At 44.4% G+C, this 23,884-nt stretch overlaps 1 protein-coding gene across 2 annotated transcripts in view; it reads right to left on the reverse strand.

Moving 5' to 3' along the window:
- The window catches only part of PLEKHG2 (pleckstrin homology and RhoGEF domain containing G2), a 164,643-nt gene that overhangs the window by 43,907 nt on the left and 96,852 nt on the right, over window positions 1-23,884 (reverse strand). For both annotated transcript variants that reach the window (XM_040323358.1, XM_040323357.1), the window contains 2 exons: window positions 3,501-3,601; window positions 1,313-1,379 (listed from right to left, as the gene is read on the reverse strand). In XM_040323358.1, coding sequence (XP_040179292.1) covers window positions 1,313-1,379; window positions 3,501-3,601 — 168 coding nt within the window. The remainder of the gene's footprint in view (window positions 1-1,312; window positions 1,380-3,500; window positions 3,602-23,884) is intronic.

Here is a 23,884-nt window from a genome sequence, read left to right on the forward strand (position 1 = left end):
AAACGAAAAAAAAGAATTTTTCGAATTTCCCGAATTTACGAAAAAAAAAAAAAAATACGAAAATAACATAAACAAAAAAAAGATCTTTTAGCAGCCTTGATATGGCTAGTGTGAGTACACCCTAATATATGCAGCAAAAGAACTGTCAACTGTGGAAGGGGCTTCTCCAGGGCCATCTTTTCCATTGGGCACGCTGGGCAGTTGCCCGGGGGCCCCGCTTGCCTGGGGGGCCCCACCGGCTGCCCAGCAACCCCAGTAAAAAATTGTGGAGAGTGACGGGTTAGAACTGCCCATGCCCAGTTTGCGGAAATCACAGAGAATATCTGGTCCTCCACGAGTGTGGGGGGTTGCTGATGTAAGGGGGGAGTGAATGTAAAAATGTAAGGGGGCACTGATATAAAGGTTCCCCCTCCTATAATAGTGATCCCCCTTACCTTAGTGTATTTACTCTACGGAAGGTGGTCTCTGGTCACCAGCGTGCCCCCCCACATCAGAGTTCCCCTTTACATCAGAGTCTGCAGGATTCCCCCTTACAATGCAAGGGGGAACTCAGTCTGCGGACCCTGATGTAAGTGGGAAAGAGAAAGCAATGGACTCTGATATAAGGTGGTCTCTGGTCACCAGAGCCCCCTCTCCACATCAGAGTTCCCCCCTTAGATCATGATCTGCAGCGTTCCCCTTTACATACGAGTTCCCTTTTACTGTAAGGGGGAATCCTGCAGACTCTGATGTAAGAGGAAACTCTGTGCTGGCTGGGTTATAGTAACCTGGCCTTCATGTCAATGAAGACATTTTTTTTTACTTTTGTTTAACTTAAACACATTGCTAATAGCACTAGCTATATGTTTATAGTTTAAATACTCACATTTGCATTGTTCGGCACTGAAAACTGTAATTTTAGGTACTTTTTTTGCAGTGGCAGTAAAAAATGTGGCTCTGCCAGTAAATTTTATGATTTTTGTCAGTAAATTCTCGTGCGTGATTGTGTAGACAGGGCCCCAGTGCACTGTATTGCCCGGGGGCCTATAATGCTCTTAAGATGACACTGGGCTTCTCGTTGCGTCAACCCACAAACCTGCAACTAAAACATGACTTTTGGATAGGCTGAATCTTTTAGCTTTGCGTGTAATTTTACACATTGGTTGTTCATCAAGCCTTATTTAATCTGCAATCCTGAGAAATAATGACAGTTGGAATATTGCTCAGTTTACGGATTTTTTTTATAAGTCACAGGAGTGAATACTAAGCTGCCTTCTTTCAAATATTTTGCTCTTGTACAGAAATAAGTTTTGTCCAGCAGGGGGAGCCTTACCCTCATAACAAAGCACTCGGCGATCATGTGTGCAGAAGTGCAGTTCTCCAGCTCCTCCAGCAGCTCACTGTAAAAGAATAGACTGTTAATATCATGGCTCTATGGTTTCTCCCATGCCTTCCGATTGCACTTTCTGCTTTCCACTTTAAATCTCATATTTTTTATTGACAGTTGAAATTTGCTAGGTAAATGTTGAGTCCTCACTAATGAATTAAAGATGTATAATTCTGCCATTTATAAGTCACTTGCTGCTGTAGGTAGTATATGCATACCTCCCAACTTTTTGAGATGGGAATGAGGGACATCTATCAGAAAAAGTATGCAGCAATAGGAAACGCCCATTGCCACGCCCCCTTAAAGGAGAATTGTACAAAAAACAAGATTGGTTAAACCCACAAGGGCTTTTTTTTTACCACTACTATTGCTTTATATTGGCTTTTAGAGTTTACAAATGCAACAATTTAGAAATCAGATGAAAGATTTAGCACTGGGAAATATTTTTTGATAAATAAAAAGTGCATTTTATATACATCTATATATATCAGACCAAAATGGGAGACAAATGAGGAGGAATGAGGGACATTGCTCCAAATCAGGGACAGTCCCTCGAAATCAGGGACAGTTTGGAGCTATGGTAAATGCAGCTAAGCAGAGTGCGCAGTATGGGCCATTTTAGATAGTAAGATGTACATATTTACCTATTTTCAAGCAACTCTGGTCCGGTTACCTGATTTCTCCTGTGTCAGCCAGTTGCGGCTGAAGTGGAGAGGAGAGAGTGCATTGACAATGGCTAGTAAAGTCTGGAGCGGCATAGGTCGCAGGGCTTGGAGCGGTACTCTTTTCCATTTCTAAAGTCTGGAGCGGTGATGTTATCCATAGGCTTCAATGGCCCATCTGTTGTTGGCACTCCCTTCCCTCCCCTGAAGCCGCCCATGGCTGACACAGGGGAGCTGGATCACTTAACCGAACCGGAGAGGCCTGAAAAGTGTATTCATCTTTTCTACACAGGTTAGCTAGCATAGGTGTTAGGAAGGGGGTAGGGACAGTTTTAAGGCTAGTTAGGGGTATAGCCAGAAGTCTGCTTTAAAGTAGAACTTTTATTTTTATTTTGAATAGAATAGGGTAGGGTTATGATTTTGCCATCTGTGCCCCATTGAAGGATTTCCCTTCACTTCCTGTCCCATAGCCAAAACAGGAAGTGAAGGGGAATCCCCTTAAAGTGAAGGAACACCTGGTTGCTACAAGCATCCCCATTGGAAGATTGCCCCTTTATACTTGTTCTGGTGACAACCCAAAATTTGGGATTTTCTTTCACTTTCACACTCTGTAATAACGTTAAACAGGACACATAGAGGGAGTAAATCACCCTAACAGGGACACAGACTACAACAAAAACCTGACAGATGTTCAAATCCCTCTCCACTCTATCCGAAATTAAAAAATGTTTTGCCTTTATTTATACTTTAAAAATAAACTGAAACTTTGGTGTTTGGTGATTTTGTGTGACCGTGTGTATGCAATACGGAAAAAAATCCAGGAGAGTACAGCAAGGATGAGAATGGGGGCTTTCAAGAGACCTTGTCACTTTGCAAAGTGACAGATCCTCTTTAAAAAGAAATAGAAATTTATTATTTTATTAATAGATAAATTGGGTTAAAAGTTACCTAATATGTAGAAACTTTGCAGAATTCAGCTCCATATTCAAAACATGTCCCAGTGACATTCCAGCGGCACAGTTACAGCGATCCAGATTTTTCTATCATTATGGCTGTCATCCTAGAGATACAGCTCTGCCTATACAGATAAAAGGAGACACCACATGTGCTATTCACATTGTGCATATGGTGTTCCCATACTGGACTCTCCATCAATAATCATTTGGGTGACGAGAAAAGCTCAATGAAAAAACAAGTTAGGAGTTCCACTACGTATGATCAAAGAATATTTGATACATTGGAAGCATGCTGTGCATCCTGTTGTTTCAATGCAAGGTATGACATTTTCTAACTATAATGTATAACTATAATGTATAAATATAAAAAATTAATTTTTAGTTTTGGGTAAAGAGTACAGGGTTTAGAACATTTATCAGGTTTATAAGAAAAGGTATACTTTATGCTCCCCAATAGGCATCATTTGACTAATATCTCACATGGATGGCTACTAAGAAAGAACATTTTCATCTTACCTGTTAAATTCATAAATATCTTCAATGTTGCAGAATAAAGTGCTGACTTGCTCGGGTTTGAGGGGGAGCTGACCACAGTCTATAATGCAGCCCAAATAATCCTGTTGAGAAGGGACACAATTGTTACACTGCATGCTAACACAATGTAGTCCAGATGATTTATTAAGAATGACACTGAGCACAGACCGTAACAAAACAATGTACTGTACATTATATGGTAAATTTGTGTAGACACCCCCTCCATATGATCGAGTTTAGGTATTTCCAGTGAATAGTACTGTTAATGCTACAGCATACAAAGACATCCTGTATTATTCTGTGCTTTACAACTTTTTGGCTAGAGTTTTGGGAAGGACCTTTTCTGATCCAGTCTGACTGTAACCCTGCACAAAAATCCAGATTCCAAAAGACATGATTTGATGGGTTTGGTGTGGAGGAACTCAAGTGGTCTGCACAAAGCCCTGACCTCAACCCTACTAAACATCTTGAGATAAACTGGAATGACAGGTCTTTTCGTCCACCAACTGTACCTGACCCGATCAATGTTCTTTTGGCTAAATGGAAACTCATTCCCAAAAATCTGACCCAACGAATGTTCTTTTGGCTCAATGGAAACTCATTCCCAGAGACCTGACCCCATTAATGTTCTTTTTGGCTGAATGGAAACTCATTCCCAGAGATCTGACCCGACGAATGTTCTTTTGGCTGAATGGAAACTCATTCCCAGAGACCTGACCCGACGAATGTTCTTTTGGCTGAATGGAAACTCATTCCCAGAAACCTGACCCGTTGAATGTTCTTTTGGCTGAATGGAAACTCATTCCCAGAAACCTGACCCAACGAATGTTATTTTGGCTGAATGGAAACTCATTCCCAGAAACCTGATCTGACGAATGTTCTTTTGGCTGAATTGGAAATCATTCCCAGAGACCTGACCCGACGAATGTTCTTTTGGCTGAATGGAAACTCATTCCCAGTGACCTGACACCTACAAATGTTCTTTTGGCTAAATGGAAACTCATTCCCAGAAACCTGACCCGACGAATGTTCTTTTGGCTCAATGGAAACTCATTCCCAGAGACCTGACCCCATTAATGTTCTTTTGGCTGAATGGAAACTCATTACCAGAGACCTGACCCGACGAATGTTCTTTTGGCTTAATGGAAACTCATTCCCAAAAATCTGACCCGACGAATGTTCTTTTGGCTGAATGGAAACTCATTCCCAGAGACCTGACACCTACGAATGTTCTTTTGGCTGAATATAAACTGATTCCCAGAAACCTGACCCGATGAATGTTCTTTTGGCTGAATGGAAACTCATTCCCAGAAACCTGACCCAATGAATGTTCGTTTGGCTGAATGGAAACTCATTCCCAGAGACCTGACCCGACGAATGTTCTTTTGGCCGAATGGAAACTCATTCCCAGAGACCTGACCCGACGAATGTTCTTTTGGCTGAATGGAAACTCATTCCTAGAGACCTGACCCGTCGAATGTTCTTTTGGCTGAATGGAAACTCATTCCCAGAGACCTGACCCAACGAATGTTCTTTCGGCTGAATGGAAACTCATTCCCAGAAACCTGACCCAACGAATGTTCTTTCGGCTGAATGGAAACTCATTCCCAGAAACCAGACCTGACGAATGTTCTTTTGGCTGAATGGAAACTCATTCCCAGAGACCTGACCCGAAAAATGTTCTTTTGACTGAATAGAAACTCATTCCCAGAGACCCGACCCGCCAAATGTTCTTTTGGCTCAATAGAAACTCATTCCTAGAGACCTGACACGACGAATGTTCCTTTGGCTGAATGGAAACTCATTCCCAGAGACCTGACCCGCCAAATGTTCTTTTGGCTCAATGGAAACTCATTCCCAGAGAGACACACCAAAATCTTGTGGAAAGCCTTCCCATTAAGAGAAGAGGCTGTGATAGCTGTAAAGGTGGAGGCATCTCCATTATAATGTCCATTGTTTTGGAACAAATTGTCCAACAAGCTCATATAGGAGTGTGGGTCAAGTATCCAAATTTATAGCTTTTGTTAATTTTAGAGACCCAATAAAGAAAAGAACCATCTTTTACCTATAGAACTGTTTTGGTCCTTCTTTGCATGCCATTTTTCAGAAAAGCTTCCAGTTATTGGAGAGGTGAAGGAGAAATTTTTTTTTTTAATTGTATATCAAGGCAAAAAAAAAAAACTGTATTTTTGATGAATTACATGCACATTTCCTCATGTTTTATCACTTTAAAGGCTCTTTAACCACTTGCCGACCGCCGCACGACAATTTACGTTGACACAATGGCATGGGCAGGCAGATAGGCGTACAGGTACATCCCTTTGAATCTGCCGCCCAGCGCGCGTGTCTGCCACGTGCCTTGCGAGTCCCGTGATTGCGGTCGGCAAGGGCAGAACAGGGGAATGCCTTTGTAAACAAGGCATTCCCCTATTCTGCCTAGTGACACTGTCACTGATGATCGTTCCTGATCACGTAGAAATGCCCCCTAACAGTAAGAATCACTTCCTAGGGAACACTTAACCCCTGCAGCGTCACCTAGTGGTTAACCCCTTCACTGCCAGTGTCATTTTTACAGAATCAGTGCATTTGTATAGCACTGATCGCTGTAAAAATGACAATAGTCCCAAAATGGTGTCAAAAGTGTCCGATGTGTCTGCCATAATGTCGCAGTCATGATAAAAATCGCTGATCGCCGACATAACTAGTAAAAAAAATATTAATAAAAATGCCATAAAACAGTCCCCTATTTTGTAGAAGCTATAACTGTTGCGCAAACCAATCAATAAAAGCTTATTTCGATTTTTTTTACCAAAAATATGTAGAATAATATGTATCGGCCTAAACTGTGGAAAAAAATATGTTTTTTTTATATATATATTTTGGGGGATATTTATTAGAGCAAAAAGTAAAAAATATTGTTTTTTTTTTCAAAATTGTCGCTCTTTTTTTTTTGTTTATAGCGCAAAAAATAAAAACCACAGAGGTGATCAAATGCCACCAAAAGAAAGCTATGTTTGTGGGAAAAAAAGGACGTCAATTTTGTTTGGGAGCCACGTCGCACGGCCGCGCAATTGTCAGTTAAAGTGACGCAGTGCCGAATCGCAGAAAGTGGCCTGGTCTTTGACCACCAAAATGGTCCGGGGCTGAAGCGGTTAAAGAAAAAAATCTGCCAGAAATGCACCCAGTTACTTACTCTTGTTGTTGGCTGACAACACATCATTTGTGTGGACTGTTAGGCCTGCCAAGTTTTCCTTTGCCAAACTACCCACCCACTCTTCCATCTCCACAACAAAGGCCAATCATTCTGTAGTGCCATGATAAGAAGCGGTGGTGTGCTAATTACGCTCCTTGAGATAACAAGGAATAAGTACTGGACACAGAACAGCTCTTATGCCGCAGACACATGATCATTTTTCGGCATGTAAAATTTTATTTTTTATAAAAAATGTCATTTAAAACGATCGTGTGTGGGCTTCACATCATTTTTCGGGTTCTAAAAAACAACCAAAAAAAATTCGAACGTGCTGCATTTTTTAACAACGTTTTAAATGATGTTGTTTTTCGGGGGTTGTAAAAAATGATCGTGTGTGGGCTTAAACGACGTGAAAAACCCGCGCATGCTCAGAAGTTATGAGACGGGAGCGCTCGTTCTGGTAAAACTAGCGTTCGTAATGGAGTAAGCACATTCTTCACGCTGTAACAGACTGAAAAGCGCGAATCGTCTTTTACTAACACAAAATCAGCTAAAGCAGCCCAAAGGGTGGCGCCATCCGAATGGAACTTCCCCTTTATAGTGCCGTCATACGTGTTGTACGTCACCGCGCTTTGCTAGAGCATTTTTTTTTTTAACGATCGTGTGTGGGCAACGTCGTTTTAATGATGAAGTTGGAAAAAACTTTGTTTTTTCTAGAGGCTGAAAAACGTTGTTTTTTACAAGTCGAAAAATGATCATGTGTACGCGGCATAAATTTCTGACATGATCAACTGGTAATTTTTGCACTTATTAAACAGATATATAAAAACACTATAGTGTACCAAAAGGGAGAAAAACAAGAGAAACACATTGAAAAGGTTAAAACATTGGATCTAGTAACTGGATGTGCCATGGAATCACAATACTATCCATAAAGCATTTTTAAAATGGTACAGCAACATTATCTTCTTGGAATATGGGAACATCATCATGTTTGCAATGCTTGCACTATATGGTGCACCTGGTCCGATTAAATGTTGTATATATAATAACATGGCCACATTATAAAACCTCATAATAACTTCCGGCTTTTAGTTGGATTACTTCCACTAAAAAGTTTAAAATAAACATAGCCAAGCATAAAAATCTATGGAGTGCAGAGCAGCACTTTCCGAAGTCTTGAGCCTTAGGGCAGTAGGATTATTCCTGCACGTGTAACCTTCTAGATCGTCCAGCCTAAAGTAAATATACTAAAGTACAAAATATATCATGAGAAAGGATTTTATTTCTGGCCAGTTTGAGTGGTGGTTTCAGTGTCTCCTTTTCAGTCTGCTTTTTTTTTTTTTTTGATACATATACCCACATAATGTTACACACAGATATAAGACAGTGGTTGGAATATATGCAAGGCTTTTTTTCAACGGGAATGGGGTGGAACGCAGTTCCAGCACCTCCAGAACTGAATGGGGTAGATTCAGGTAGGGGCGTGCAAAACTGCGGCGGCGTAATGAACGACATTTACGTTATGCCTCTGCAAGTTTTACGGGCAAGTGCTTGATTCACAAAGCACTTGCCTGTAAAGTTGCGGCGGCGTAGCGTAAAAGGGGCCGGCGTAAGCGTGCGTAATTCAAATGATCCCGTAGGGGGCGTGGATCATTTAAATTAGGCGCCTTCCCGCGCCGAACTTACTACGCATGCGTCGTCCCTAAAATTTCCTGACGCGCATTGCGGTAATTGACGTCGCAAGGACGTCATTGGTATCGACGTGAAAGTAAATGGCGTCCAGCGCCATTCACGGACGACTTACGCAAACTACGTAAAATTTGAAAATCGCGACACGGGAACGACGTCCATACTTACCATTGGCTGCGCCTCCTAATAGCAGGAGCAGCCTTACGACGAAACCGACTTATGCAAACAACGTAAAAAACTACCGTCGGGCTTGCGTACGTTTGTGAATCGGCATAAGTATGCAATTTGCATACTCTACACTGACAACTACGGGAACGCCACCTAGCGGCCAGCGGCAGAATGCACCCTAAGGCCTAGTACACACGAGAGGATTTCCACGGATTTTGATCCGATGGAGTGTACTCACCATCGGATCGAAATCCGCGCCGAAATCCCATCGCGATGACGTGTCGCGCCGTCGCCGCGATGATGACGCGGCGACGTGCGCGACGCTGTCATAAAAGGAATTCCACGCATGCGTCGAATCATTATGACGCATGCGGGGGATCCCTTCAGACGGATTGATCCGGTGAGTCTGTACAGACCACCGGATCGATCCGCGGGAGCCAATTCAAGCGGATAGATTTGTAGACATGTCTACAAATTTTTATCTGCTGGAATTGGGAAATTTCCGCGGATAAATATCCGCTGGAATGTACACACATAGGATCTATCCGCTGAAACCGATCCGCTGAGATTTTTCAGCGGATGGATTCTATCGTGTGTACGGGGCCTAAGATACGACGGCATAAGAGACTTATGCCAGTCGTATCTTAGGCTAAAGTCGGCGTATCTAGCTTTCTGAATACAGAAAGAAGATACGCCGGCGCAACTAAGCAATTACGCTGCGTATCTATGGATACGCAGGCGTAATTGCTTTCTGAATCAACCCCAATGTACGTAATGTCAAGGGGTGCAGGGGTGTGCTGGAGGGTCTATTGTTGATGGCTGCTGGGGAACCTATTGTTGCTAGAGAGAATCTATTTTTGCGAAGGAAGAGGGCCTATTGTTGCTGGGGAGTTCTTCTGTTGCTCGTGGGGGATCTATGGTTGCTAGGATGGGTCTTATGTTGCTGGGGGGTCAGTCGTTGCTGGGAGGGATGTACTGTTGAGGGAGGGGTCTTTTTTGCTGGCTGCTGGAGGATCTATTGATGTTGGCTACTGGTGAATCTATTGTTACTAGAGGAGATCTGATTTTGCAGGGGGGGGGTCTATTGTTGCTGGGGATGTCTACTGTTGCTGATGGGGGGGGTCTATTTTGCTATCACACAGTGGCGTATCTAGGGTATGGCAGCCATGGAAAGTGCCATGGGCGCCATATGAAGGGGGCGCTGATGAGTGGCTGGGCAGCAAGGAACTTACCAGGGTCTGAGGGTCTCTTCTTCCCTCCTCCCGAGCATAGGCAGGATCTCCTTTCAGCACCTTTGCTATGGATAATGGCATCGCTATCCTTGCTGCGTTCAGCCACAGCCCTCCCCTGTTCTCCCAGGATCTCCCATTCCATCTGGTCGGATTGGCAGCGCACAAAGAGGAAGGAGCAACATCACTGTGAAAACTGAGGCCTTAAGTGATGAAGATTTCATCACTTCCAGTATTGGTTCTGCATTTACCTGGCCTTGGAGGCAAAGGAGGGATCATGGTCTAATAAACCCAGATTTCTTCATAAAGAGGATATGTCACTACCCAAGGTATCACAAAGGATGATAAATATCACTAGTTTTGTTAGCTAATTTTTTTTTTGTTAAGGTTATCTGAAAGATGGGTTTCAAATGTTTCTACAGGGCGCAGTTCAGTGCTTGCCATAGGCACTATTTTCACTAGATACACCTCTGCTAACACAACATTAGCAGAAGGTGCCCAAAGGATGGCGCTAAAGAGCTGAAAAACTACGTAGTATGTCTAGTACGTCACTACGTTTGTGTTTGTTGGCCGACAATTGTGTGCCGGTTGTATGCAAGACAAAATCCAGGCACACGCCCTTCGGACAAAAGTCTGACGCTTTGTCTGCGGAAAATCCGATCGAGGCGTAAGAACATTCGATTTTTAGCCCATTCGCACAGAACAAAGGTTCAATTATACTGTAAGCCAAAGAGTGAAAAACACTGCCAACAGTCCTGCAGAGTCCCTTATCACAACCCATTTTCATCCACTCAAAACGAAACCACAGACTAACCTTTTCAATGTTATTATTTGCCAGCGGCAGCTCCTTAACTTTTTCCAGTTTTCATAATAAGGTGATTATTTGGTAGAAAGGCGCATAATATGGTGATTTTTTAGCAGGAAAGCACAGGGGTCAATAGTCTCTGTATACATTGAACATAATAATACCAAGAAAGGCATTAACACTGTATACAGCAGTTAATCTGCATCAGGGTTCAGGGAAAAAAACGACCTCTGCACTAAAAAAAACGACTCTGCCGGATGTCATTGCAAGGCGATTTCTGACAAGAGTCCCTCGTTTTCCTAAACTTTACTCCAGTACCCTTTGTGGCACCTAACAATCATTTTATTAGACACAGATGTTTTTTTTTTCTTTCGGTTTAGTCTCAGATGCTGTCTGGGGCACAGCTATTTTTATTAATGCACAGAATGAAGTAATTACAGGTTAACCCATTGCCAGTATGTAGTCATTTTAAGGGAATGTAGCATCTTTACCATTTATATATGTAAAGGAGATCAGCTTGATGTAAAGACCGCCTTACATGGCTTGAAAATCAAGCCATGGATGCCCCTGCTGGCACCACCCGGCTCCTTCGTCAAAAGTCAAATATTCAAATTTGTCGACGGAACAGCACCTGCATTCAATCAGATCCAGGCAAAGTTTGGGAATTCTAACAGCTGATAGAGCCAGTTTATCGTAGATGGAGGAATTAGGCTGGGTTCACACTACTACACTACTTTCATCCTACTTTGCTCTGCTACATTGGTCCTACATTTATCCTACATTGGTCCTACATCCATCCTACTTTCATGAACAGGATACTACTTTGGTCTGACTTCAATGATATTCAATGGGCCTGAAGTAGGATCAATGTAGGACCAAAAGTAGTACAGGGAGCATTTTCAAAGTCGGACCGACTTGTGTAGGACGCTACAAGACGCTCTCATAGGGAAACATTGAACACAGAGCAAAGTAGGATGAAAGTAGTGTAGTAGTGTGAACCCAGCCTTAGGCTGGGTTCACACTACTACACTACTTTCATCCTACTTTGCTCTGCTACATTGGTCCTACACTGATCCTACATTGGTCCTACATTGGTCCTACATTGATCCTACATTGGTCCTACATCCATCCTACTTTCATGAACAGGATACTACTTTGATCCGACTTTGTGATAGTCTGACTTTTATTGACCAATCAAAACAATCCCAGAGTGAGATAAATTCCTTTTACTGCTGCTGTAATCACAAGTCGGATGTCAAAAGTCGGATGGTTAGGACAAGGCTCCTACTTTAATCCTACTTTAATGATATTCAATGGGCTGATGTAGGATCAAAGTAGGACCAAAGTAGTACAGGGAGTAGTTTCAAAGTCGGACCGACTTGTGTCGGACCAGTTAAGACAGCTCTCATAGGGAAACATTGATTTTCACACGTCATGCTACATGAGCTCCCAATGTAGGACCGTTGTAGGACAAGTGTGAACCCAGCCTCAGGGCCCGTTCACACGGTCCACCTGTCACCCGTTTACCGGTCCAACTGTTTTTTAGGAGGACCTGAACGGGGCGCTCCGTGCTCCTCTATGGAGCCATGGATGTCAGCGGTGACATGGCCGCTGACATCCGACCCGCTCTACGGTCCGTCGTCATCCGATCCCCCATAGGGGAGAGCGGCGCTCTGACAGGTCGGTCCCTGCACAGTGTGCAGAGACAGACCTGGCATCTGCCTGCTCAGCGGGGATCGACGGAGCAAAACCCACGGAGCCCAAAAACGGTCTGCCCCATGTGAAAGAGCCCTCAGGCTAGGTTCACACTGCTGTGAATTCGAAATCGCGGCCGCGAATTTGACGCGATTTTGCCGTGATTCGCGGCCGCAATTTTAGGGAACGCCAGTCTATAGAGCTGAATTCGCATCGCACACGGATCAAACTCGCACAGGACCCTTTTTTCCGCAGCTTAGATTCGCACCGCACTGATGTGAACGGCACTAATGGAAAACAATGTTATTCTATTGCGAATTTGAGCCGTTGCGATTTCTCAAATTCGCAAGTCATTAAAATAACATTGTTTTCCATTAGTGCCGTTCACATCAGTGCGGTGCGAATCTAAGCTGCAGAAAAAAGGGTCCTGTGCGAGTTTGATACGTGTGCTAGTTTTTTTTTTTTTTGGGCTCCGTGGGGATCGCTCCGTCGATCCTCGCTTAGCAGGCAGATGACAGGTCTGCCTCTGCACACTGTGGGATCGGATGACGACGGACCGTAGAGTCCGTTGTCACCCGATACGATCCGCCAGATGGATGGAAAATAGGGTTTTCCTCCGTGACCGTGACTGCAGGACCAGCGGACTCGATGTCCGCCGGTGTCCCGTGATCGTTTTTTATGGAACAGCAGAACTGGGGGATGCCTTTGTAAACAAGGCATCTTCCTGTTCTGCCTGGTGACACAGCACTGATCGTCTGCTCCCTCTCATCGGGATTTTTTATTACCAGATATGTTTAGAAGAATATGTATCGGCCTAAACTGAGAAAAAAATGGCTTTTTAAAAAATAAAATAAAATTGGGGATATTTATTATAGCAAAAAGTAAATTTTTTTTTTCAAAATTGTCGCTCTATTTTTGTTTATAGCGCCAAAAATAAAAAACGCAGAGGTGATCAAATACCACCGAAAGAAAGCTCTATTTGTGGGGAAAAAAGGACAGCAATTTTGTTTGGGAGCCACGTCGTACGACCGCGCAAATGTCAATTAAAGCGCCGCAGTGTCGAATCGCAAAAAGTGGCCCGGTCATTTGCCAGGCAAATGGTCCGGGGCTGAAGTAGTTTAGTGACACTCCAAGTTCATCCTTGTTTTAAACCTTATTTTCTTCTAAAGCCACTTAAATATACTTAATATGATGATAACAGTGCATGAAAACATTCTGAAATGTGGGAAGGATCCATAAGGAGTTATCATTGCTCCCTCTAGACCGCTGGTAAGTATCTTTACGCTCTGACGCAATACTTTACAGCATAGCGGCTCCATCGAGACCCCCCCAGAGATGTTTTGTGAGCCACTCGCTCTCCCTCTTGTGTAATTGAGGAATTGGACCCCTGTGGATTTACAGCAGAAACTCTGTTTACTAATAGGATTTTTCTCTCAAACCAGATGAGGGGTTAGATGTTGGGCCCTGGAATGACACATGAGGCCTCACTAGCATCAGGGAGGCTGAAGGCAATCAGTAAAGAGGAAGGGAGAGGAGACAGGAGGAAGACACACCGAGGAGACAGGAATATCCACAGAAAGGATGACGCTATAATAGTCTTCATTATGGCATTGACCAAAAATGGATCTATCCTATGGCACACTTCTCTCTGAAGGCCACATTTTTTAAAGTTCACTCTTCCTTTTTCCTCTCCCTTTCTCTCGTTTTTACATTAGAGGCACTTAATAATACAGAGAGGGTTAGTGTTGGGGTAAAAAAGAAGATTAGTATAAGGCCCCTTTCACACGGGGCAGTGGAGGTGTGGTAATGGACAGTATAGCGGGGCGATTTTTAGCGCCGCTATACCGTCGTATTTACCGCGATATCCGGCTGCTAGCGGTGCGGTTTTAACCCCTGCTAGCGGCCGAAAGAGGGTTAATACCGCCCGCAATGCGCCTCTGCAGGGGACAGAATACAAATCGGAAGTGATGTCATGTGTTGTAATGCATTTGTATTGTATTTTCGAATGACATCTGTACTGGTCAAACGAAAATCGTACGATCTGGCATCGTACGAAAAAAAATTCATGCGTGTCCGATATAATAATATTGGATGAGCTGTCCTTATCTCGAAAGCTCTGTACTAACGATCCGATTACCATAACGATCAATTCGAAAGTGGAGTTTTCGTACGATTTTCAGATCGTGTGTACGGGGCATAAGAGGTGGAAAGGTTCTAAATTGTAGTATGTTGAATGTGATTGCGGTGTTGGCATAGATCACTCAATCAGATTGTGAACATCTGAGATTCTCCAAATTTTCAAATCTTCTTCAGGTTATAGCTGAGCTACATAAATATATATGTAGCGCTCACCCCCGAAGGAGCCGCTGGTTGAATTTGGGATCGGCCTATTAAGTTACCCTGGCGTTGTCTAGGGGTGTAGTTGTGAGAATAGAGTTAGTGAGCGAATGTCCAGGCAGTGAATAAAGGGTTTTCCAATGCTTTATTTTCCAGGCTAAACACGGCCAACACCAACATCAATAGGAAGAACAAGGTTGATGAAGGAAGAGAGAGAGAACTTTGCGGTATCAGGCCTGGATATCAATGGAGCAGTCAGTACTGCCCTGTATAGTACCAATTTGTAACCCGTCGCCACTCTACTTGGAATGGGTGAAGTCCCCCCGGACAGACCCCTGCCACAAGCCTGGCAGCCGAGGTGTCACTTTAGATTCCTGGGAGGAACAGGCCTCTCTCACAGACCTGGAACGGGGTACCCCTCGAAGATTTTAGAACACATGACAGAGGAGTCACAGATGTACTAGAGCTGCACGATTAATCGCGGAGAGAATCGCGATTTCGATTCTCCCCGCCCGCGATCTCCCCGCGGGATGACCGGCGATTCTTCTGTTTTCACCGCTGGTTCCACGTAACCAGCGTGGAACACAAAAGCCGCCGATATCAAAACCGACGTCAGCAGCCTGCAGTAGTTTGTATCCATGCGCCACCCAGTGGTTGCCGGTGACTTGTCCTTAAGGTTCCCCTAATGGGAAAGTTCCTTCAAGGACTACGCAGGCGCAAACTTGCCGACGGAAATCTCCGAACCTCGCCCTGGCATCCGGGCTCATTCTTTAACATCCCCGTGGATTGGAGGATGTTAAAAAAAAGAGCCAGGAGGCCGAGCGAGCCGTCCGAGCGAAGCGAGGACGTGAGGCCAACTGGCCACTTTCCTCGAAATCCACGTCGCCCTGGATGCTGGCCGAGGTTCGGAGATTTCCGTCGGCAAGTTTGCGCCTGCGCAGTCCTTAAAGGAACTTTCTCGTTAGCCGGAACCATATCGGCAGATCACCGGCGGTACTGCTTGATTCAGCCTTCTCACAGTTCTGTACAACTGTGTGTATCCATGCGCCACCCAATGGTTGCTTGCAGTACTGCTTCTGATCTATAAAAAAAGAGACCAGTGATATGTCTATAATGTTAAAGACCATATAGCTCCTATGAAAAAAGCAGAATCAAAGTTTGATTCTGCTTTTTTCATAGGAGTTATATGATCTTTAACATTATAGACATATCACTGGTCTCTTTTTTGATATATTCATATTTTCAGATAAATCACAGGTTTATTTATTAATTATTTTTTTTTGGGGGGGGGGGAGGGGTTTTGGCATAAAAAATGTTGAGAATCGTGATCTTTAGTCTAAGCAAAAGAATCGTGATTCTCATTTTGACCAGAATCGTGTAGCCCTAAGATGTACTCCTCTCCAGCATGCCCCGCAAGGGAAAAAGCTCCTCTGATTGGCTGCTGGAGAAACTTACTCTGCCAGAACCCCTTTGGCGCCAACTGCTGGTCAGGAATGGTATTGCATCACTGGACCACAGACTGACCCAGTGGACATTTCTGGAATGACAGAAGTCCCAAAATGTAAACAAATTACGAATGGGAGCAAAGTAACTCTCCCATTCCCCATTAACTTTAGCGTAGTGCCCATGCTGAAAGCAAGGGGGCGCTACATATATAAAAAATCAGCTAAAGCAAAGAAAATATATAAATGCTATTACATACTCTGTAATATCTCAGGGACAATAACACATTCCAGAAATAAAATAAATAATAACAAAAACAACCATAACTACTACTAATATTCGAAAAATAAATGGCCTTTGAAAATATTTCCATCCATACCGAATTGCTCATGTCCCACTGTAAACTAAGAAAAGAAAATATTTTGCGTAAGAAGAACCCTTTTGGTCACGAAGCTGAAGCATGTGACAGATGTGACTGACCCCATACATGAGATTGATGTGAGAGGGGAGAGAACGACCAAACATTGCCCAGCAGGACACACAAGCCGTACACACTGCGCACACAACAGAGCAGCAGAGGGGCCGTACAGACACTCCATACTACATGCGAGTGTGGTCTGCTCTCACTCACACAGTGACCCCTGCCCAGTGGGAATGTGTCAGAGAGACGCTGGGTCTCAGCAATCTCTGGCATTCCAGGAATACTAACTGGCCACCAGTTTATCCTGTTTAAATAATGTCTCAGGCTGAACATTCATCACAATGCAGATGTGGAGCTATAAACCATGAAGAGCAGACAGCATCCATCTTGTGCGACTTCTAGGGAGCAAGCTCGGACATTGTGTTTGATTTTTTGTTGTGTGTTTGACTCTTTTACTCTTTAGTGCAGGGGTCCTCAAACTTTTTAAACAGGGGGTCAGTTCACTGTCCCTCAGACCGTTTGAGGGCCGGACTATAGTTAAAAAAAAAAAAAAAAACTATGAACAAATTCCTATGCACATTGCCCATATCTTATTTTGAAGTTAAAAAAAAAACGGGAACAAATACATTATTTAAAATGTCATCTTCTAAATAGCCGGTGCATTGCCATGAAATGAGATTTGCCATGGAATGAGATGGTCCGCCTCCATCTCATCCTATTGGCTCACTCATGTCACGTGACAAAACATCAGTCACAGCTAGGCTATCATAGGGAGAGGATCCCGCGCCCGCTCTACTCCCCGTCCCCCGCAGGTTTACGCTACTAACGTAGCCAACGCTAGGTCTACGCTAATAGCGTAGACTCGCCCCGTTCCCTGAGCCTTAACGGAGGACGGGGAGTAGAGCTGCGGGCGCGGGGTGCGGGGGATGGGGAGTAGAGCGGGCGCGGGGTGTACTTAATCGGGGAGCGGGAGGCACGCTGCTGACAGTGCTATTGGGCTATCACAGGGAGAGGAGATCCTCTCCCTATGATAGCCTAGCTGTGACTGATGTTTTGTCACGTGACATGAGTGAGCCAATAGGATGAGATGGAGGCGGACCATCTCATTCCATGGCAAATCTCATTTCATGGCAATGCACCGGAACAGAGGCTGATTTAGCCTTAATCATCATTGTCTGATCTAACTACCAGCTCAGACACCCACTAAATTTAAACATAGTGCCTGGTCATCGGGAGCATGGCGCTACACAAGAGGATGTTGATATTCATTGGGGTTGATAGACACGTGGCGGCCTGTCCATAGGGGGCACACAGGTGCCACCCCCCTATCAATGCGCCCGGCCCCCTGATCTACATGCAGGGTGCCGGACACAAGTATTTCAATTAGTTTTTATTTATTTTAAGCACGTGATTAGAGCCAGAGGCTCTAATAGGCTTCAAAAAAGGGTGAGCTCGGGGCACCAAGCACTCTGCCCGAAGCCCACCTAGTTGTGTGACAATAGCGAATGAAAAATGTTGTTTTTTTTGGTTGGTAAGCAAAAAACGAATAACCCCAGTGGTGATCAAATACCACCAAAAGAAAGCTCTATTTGTGGGAAGAAAATGACAAAAATGGGGTAAAGCGTTGCATGACCGCGCAATTGTCATTCAAAGTGTGACAGCGCCGAAAAGCTGAAAATTGAAGGGGGAAAGTGCCCGGTATTGAAGTGGTTAAAATGTATTCCTCTCTGTCATCTCAGAAAGTCGGGAGGTATGCCATAACCAAGAACTGTTGTTCGCTTTCTGCATGTGAGTTAATAAGCCTAGCTAGAGACTGTTGTCTGCAGGATCCTCAGCAACTGTTACCAAATGGTATCCTTCTTCCCCACATCAATCACACTCATGTGTCTCTTCACAATGATCCATGGAGATGAAGTTCAATACCTTCCATAGATCATGAGTGTTAGCATCACAACTCACATTATTAAAGTCTAACAATGAACATCTCTTATTTTTTTTCTATTTTGGTCTGATAAATATGCAAGCAGATCCGTCCCTGTGTGGAAGGGGCCTTACAGTGATCAGCAGTGGCAGCTGGTGCTCAAGTTTTTTTTTGGGGGGGGGAGGGTGGCAAACAAACCCCCCCCCCCCCCCGCCATGTCTGCACTTACCCCACCCAGGTCCTGGCTTCCACGGCTTCTCCTCCCAGCCAATCCGGTCTTAAGACCCACTTCCTGTCCTGATTGGCCAGGAGGAGAAGCCGGAAGACAATGGCGATTATTGATTCGCTAATGTCACAAATGGGTGGGCTCGAGCCCAATGTTTTTGAGGCCAATTAGAGCTTTAGGCTCTAATCATGTGCTTAAAAAAAAAAAAGACTTATAGAAATGTATGCGCTGGTGCCCCGCATGGTAATTAGGGGGCGGCACATGGAGATTAGGGGGGCGGCGCCCCTGCTCCCCTTATGCACTGGCCGCCGCTGGTGATCAGTCACTTTGAAGCCTGCCCCCATTCCTTCTTTCTCTGTGAATAGAGGAGGAAGATACTTAGTATCTCTCTCTCTTCTTTCAGAGAAAAAAAAAGCGTGTACAAAATACTACTACTAATAATAAAAAAATGTAATAAAAAATACCTCGATCAAGGTTTGATCTAGGTCAGTGTAAGGGTTAGTGTTTGGGTTAAGGTTAGGATCAGTTTTTTTTTGTATCAGTATCAGTTAGTGTCTGTGGGCCAGATTCTCAAAGAATTACGCCGGCGTATCAGCAGATACGCCGACGTAACTCCGAATCTAAGCCCGTCGTATGTTTAAGTGTATTCTCAAACGGAGATACACTTAAACATGCCTAAGATACAATGGCCTGTGCCGTCGTATCCTAGGGTGCAATATTTACGCTGGCCGCTAGGTGGCGCTTCCATTGTGGTCGGCGTAGAATATGCAAATGAGTCATTACGCCGATTCACGAATGTATGCTTGCCCGTCGCAGTAAATTTACGCCGTTTCCGTAAGAGATACGCGGCATAAAGATAAAGCTGCCCCCTAGGTGGCGTATCCAATGTATGGCCGTCGTTCCCGCGTCGCAATTTGAAAATTTTACGTCGTTTACGTAAGTCGTCTGTGAATGGGGCTGGACGCCATTTACGTTCACGTCGAAACCAATGACGTCCTTGCGACGTCATTTACCGCAATGCACGTCTGGAAATTTTAGGGACGGCGCATGCGCAGTACGTTCGGCACAGGAACGCGCCTAATTTAAATGATCCACGCCCCCCCTACCCGGATCATTTGAATTAGGCAGGCTTGCGCCGGGGGGATTTACGCTACGCTGCCGCAACTTTACAGGCAAGTGCTTTGTGAATCAAGCACTTGCCCGTAAAACTTGCGGCGGCGTAACGTAAATGCGATACGTTACGCCGCCGCAGATCTACGTGAATCTGGCCCTGTGTGTTTTGGGTAGGATAACAAAAAAGCAAAATGGGCACTATTGTTTTTGGACTATACTACGAATACAAACAACAACTAACATAAACATATGTGGTATCACTGTGATCATCAGGAGCAGGAGAATTAAAAAGGGGCTGTAAAGGTTTGTCTTTTATTTTCTAAATAGGTTCCTTTAAAGCGGAGGTTCACCCTAAAAACATGTATTTAACATTCCATTCAGTATAATTCCAACATTTACACTATGCCGTTTTTTTTTTGTTTTTTTTTTTGCTGAACATACCGTCTTATTGTTATTTTCCACCTGGCTTCCGGGTTCTCACTCCTGCGGGAGTAGGCGTTCCTATGCAGAGGTTAGATGATTGACGCCTTGTGAAAAACTTCCCCCCGGCGCATAAGGCGCGTCACCAGTTTTCCGAAAGTAGCCGGCTCTATACGGCACCTGCGCAGTCAGCTCTACATGGCAGGCGCAGGCGCCGTATAGTGCCGTATAGAGCCGACTAGCAGTTCGGGTACTTTCGGAAAACTGGTGATGCGCCTTATGCGCCGGGGGGAAGTTTTTTACAAGTCGTCAATCATCTTTTTCTTCACCATCAGATAGTCCTATAACCAAAAAGAACGATAACGCCATCTGCTGATACGGCCCCATGTGTTGGAGAATTCCATCCTTAAAGCGATACATCCGCAGATAGCTTGAGTATCCCTCACTGGAGACCACAAAACCATTGCGCCGCTTCCTCATAGAGAAATTACAGTTATGGAGAAAATGAGCGCACAGCTGCCTCTGAGCTAATAATACAGCTCTATGGCATGGACAGCTGGACTTTCATCCATCATACGATGGCATGTTCCTAGCCTAACACTGGAATTGGCTTCCACGTGTCACGTCGCATTGGTGTTTTGATCTGTAGATTGTAAATGAATACGTTGCATATAGCACAAGGCTTCCCTGCTGTGAATAAAGATATTAGACTGTGTTGGAACTATCGCTATACAGGCTCTAGTATGTGGTGAGAGGGCAGCAGAAGAAGGGGGTGGCAGACCGTCTGATTTCATTATCTCAGTACTTAACCTTTGAAATTTGGAGGAAAAAAAGTTAAGCAACTGAGGAAAGCCGAGAGCAGTGTTGCCAACCTACCAGATTGAAATTTACTGTCACGACACCCGAAATTTACTGGCACAGCCACGTTTTTACTGGCATTTCACAAAAGTTACTAAATTACATTTTTAGGTGCAAATTTCAGTATTTAGGCTACAAACAAGTACGCTAGGCAAATAGCAATGTGATTTAAGGTAGATATTAAGGTAAAAAAACATATTTTTATTATTTTCGATATAATAAGGTCAAATGATTTAGTCACATCACCCCCTGCCACCATCCCCCTCTGCCACCAACACCCCCTCTGTGGTGCCTCCAATCTCTCCCAGGCCCCCTGCCTCCATCCCCCTCTGCCACCAACACCCCCTGCCTTCACCCCCTCTGTGGTGCCTCCAATCTCCCCCAGGCCCCCTGCCTCCAATCACCCCCTTCCTCCATCCCCCTCTGCGGTGCCACCAACAACCCCTGTCTCCATCCCCCACCCTTGGTGGTGCCACCATCCCCCTCTGCGGTGCCACCAACACCCCCTGCCTCCAATCACCCCCTACCTCCAATCTCCCCCTGCCTCCAATCTCCCCCTGCCTCCATCCCCCTCTGCGGTGCCACTGCAGCCACCATCACCCCCTGCTTCTAATCTCCATGCGCAGTTCCAAACCCAACCGATCTTGGCTATTTTTACTGGCACATCCCCGCAACTACGGACATTTATGAACGGGGGAAAAAAGTGCCAGTTTTTACGAACTGTCCGTAAAAATATGGACGGTTGGCAACACTGGCAGAGAGAAAGGACTCAGGAATAGCAGTTGAAGGGACAGTCCACCCAAAAATGATATTCTAGCTCAGGGGTCTCCAAAAACATACAAGCAAATAGGCGGTTTATTGTCCTCCAGATTCTAGGAGGGCTGGACTTTGGCCAGCAGAAGTGGACATTTTTCTGGCATCAGTGGGAGTAAACATCTGGGGCCATATTCTCTTACATTTTCGGCAGGCGGCGCGTAAGCCATTTACACTCCGCCGCCCCAACCTACAGGAGCAAGTGCTGTATTCCCCAAACACTTGCTCCGTAGTTTGGGGCGGCGTAGTGTATTTGGCCCGGCGTATCCCCGCGTATATCCAAGGGGGCGGCTTGTATTTAAATTAAGCGCGCCCCCGATTCGAACGAACTGCGCATGCGCCGGGCTTTAAATAGCCCAGTGCGCATGCTCCAGTTCTCGGTGTAAAACGTCAATGACGCCGACGTGTGCGTCATTGACGTAAAGTCGTATTCGCGGACGACTTAGTAAAACGACGTACCCGACGGGAAAACACGACGCGGACCCGACGCCATACTTAACATGGCCTACGTGGGATTGGCGTAAGGTTACCCCTCATATAGCAGGGGTAACCTTACGCCTACGCAAACGACGTTAGCGACGGTTACGCGACGCGATTTCGTTCGTGAATCGGCGTATCAGGCTCATTTGCATAAACAAATGAGACCTGAACGTAAACGCCACCTAGCGGCCGGCGGAGTAATTACATTTAAGATCCAACAGTGTAAGTGACTTACACATGTCGGATCTTAAGCGTATCTATGCGAAAATGATTCTAAGAATCACTCGCATAGATACGCGGCCCAAAAAAGAGAGATACGATGGAGTATCCTGAGATACTCCATCGTAACTTTACTCAGAATATGGCCCCTGGTATTTAGGGGAGGAATAGTGCCCCATTGTTAGTATCATAGGGAGAAACTGTGCCCCATTAGTGGTGTCAGTGGGAGAAATGGTGCTGCACTTTCACATACATGTATTATTTAATGTAGCGCCAATCCTACTTTCAATCTTACTCAAACTTTAAGAAAATCGTACTTGTTTAGATTGTGAAAATTACAATTTATAGGTCATCTAAATCACATGCAGTATATCAAATACAAATATCCTGTTTACAGGACATCCATATGAGGAAAAAAGATTTTAACAATAGTCTATGAAAGATTATTTGAAACAGGAGAGTATACAGAATATGTGCAATTATGAATAAAACAATCCCATATGGCCTCCTTGACCCTGGCCATCAAATGCATACCGTGTTTCCCCGAAAATAAGCCCAGGTCTTATATTAATTATGCCAACAAAAGACACAGTAGGGCTTATTTTCGGGGTAGGTCTTACCATATAATGTGCTGTCCTCTCTCCCCTTCTCTCTCCCTGCCTGTCAGGAATCCCCAGTGTAAACTGAGTTAAGATGCTTGTAAAATCCTATAATCCACTCTATTACAGTAGTATATAATTTACAATGTTTGCGTTTCTGTAATATACTTTTTGTATAGCGCCGCTCTGCACTTCTTTTTCCCACCGGAGCTCTCTTCCCCGCAATTATATTACAGAAACACACACATTGTACATTATATACTACTGTAATATGTTGGATTATAGGATTTTACAAGCATTTTTGTAACTAGGGCTTATTTTCGGGGTAGGGCTTATATTGCAGCCCTCCTGGAAAATAACGCTAGGTCTTATTTTCAGGGTAAGTCTTATTTTTGGGGAAACAGGGTATATGAAAACACAGATCCCAGATCAGATATTAAATGCTTCTCACTACTCCAGCCAGAACAAGGCTATAGAATATCTTTATTATTTTAGTAGTGGGCTGTGCAGTACTGGTGTCCTCACATCCCTATGCCTAGTATCAGTGCCCAGCTCTGGTAGAAAGACAACATGCATGTGCTGATGTGGTCCTTCAAAAACTGCATTTTCTTATTTTGTTTTCATGTCAGACCCTTATAAAAGTTTAAGTACTTCTGTATATTAAATACATTGGGTTAATCCCATTAGGAAAGCACATTTTGGGGTCTTTAAAAGCATCCTATGAAGCAAGCATC

Source organism: Rana temporaria, chromosome 9 (genome assembly GCF_905171775.1).
Source record: "Rana temporaria chromosome 9, aRanTem1.1, whole genome shotgun sequence".
NCBI classification, from domain to species: domain Eukaryota; kingdom Metazoa; phylum Chordata; class Amphibia; order Anura; family Ranidae; genus Rana; species Rana temporaria.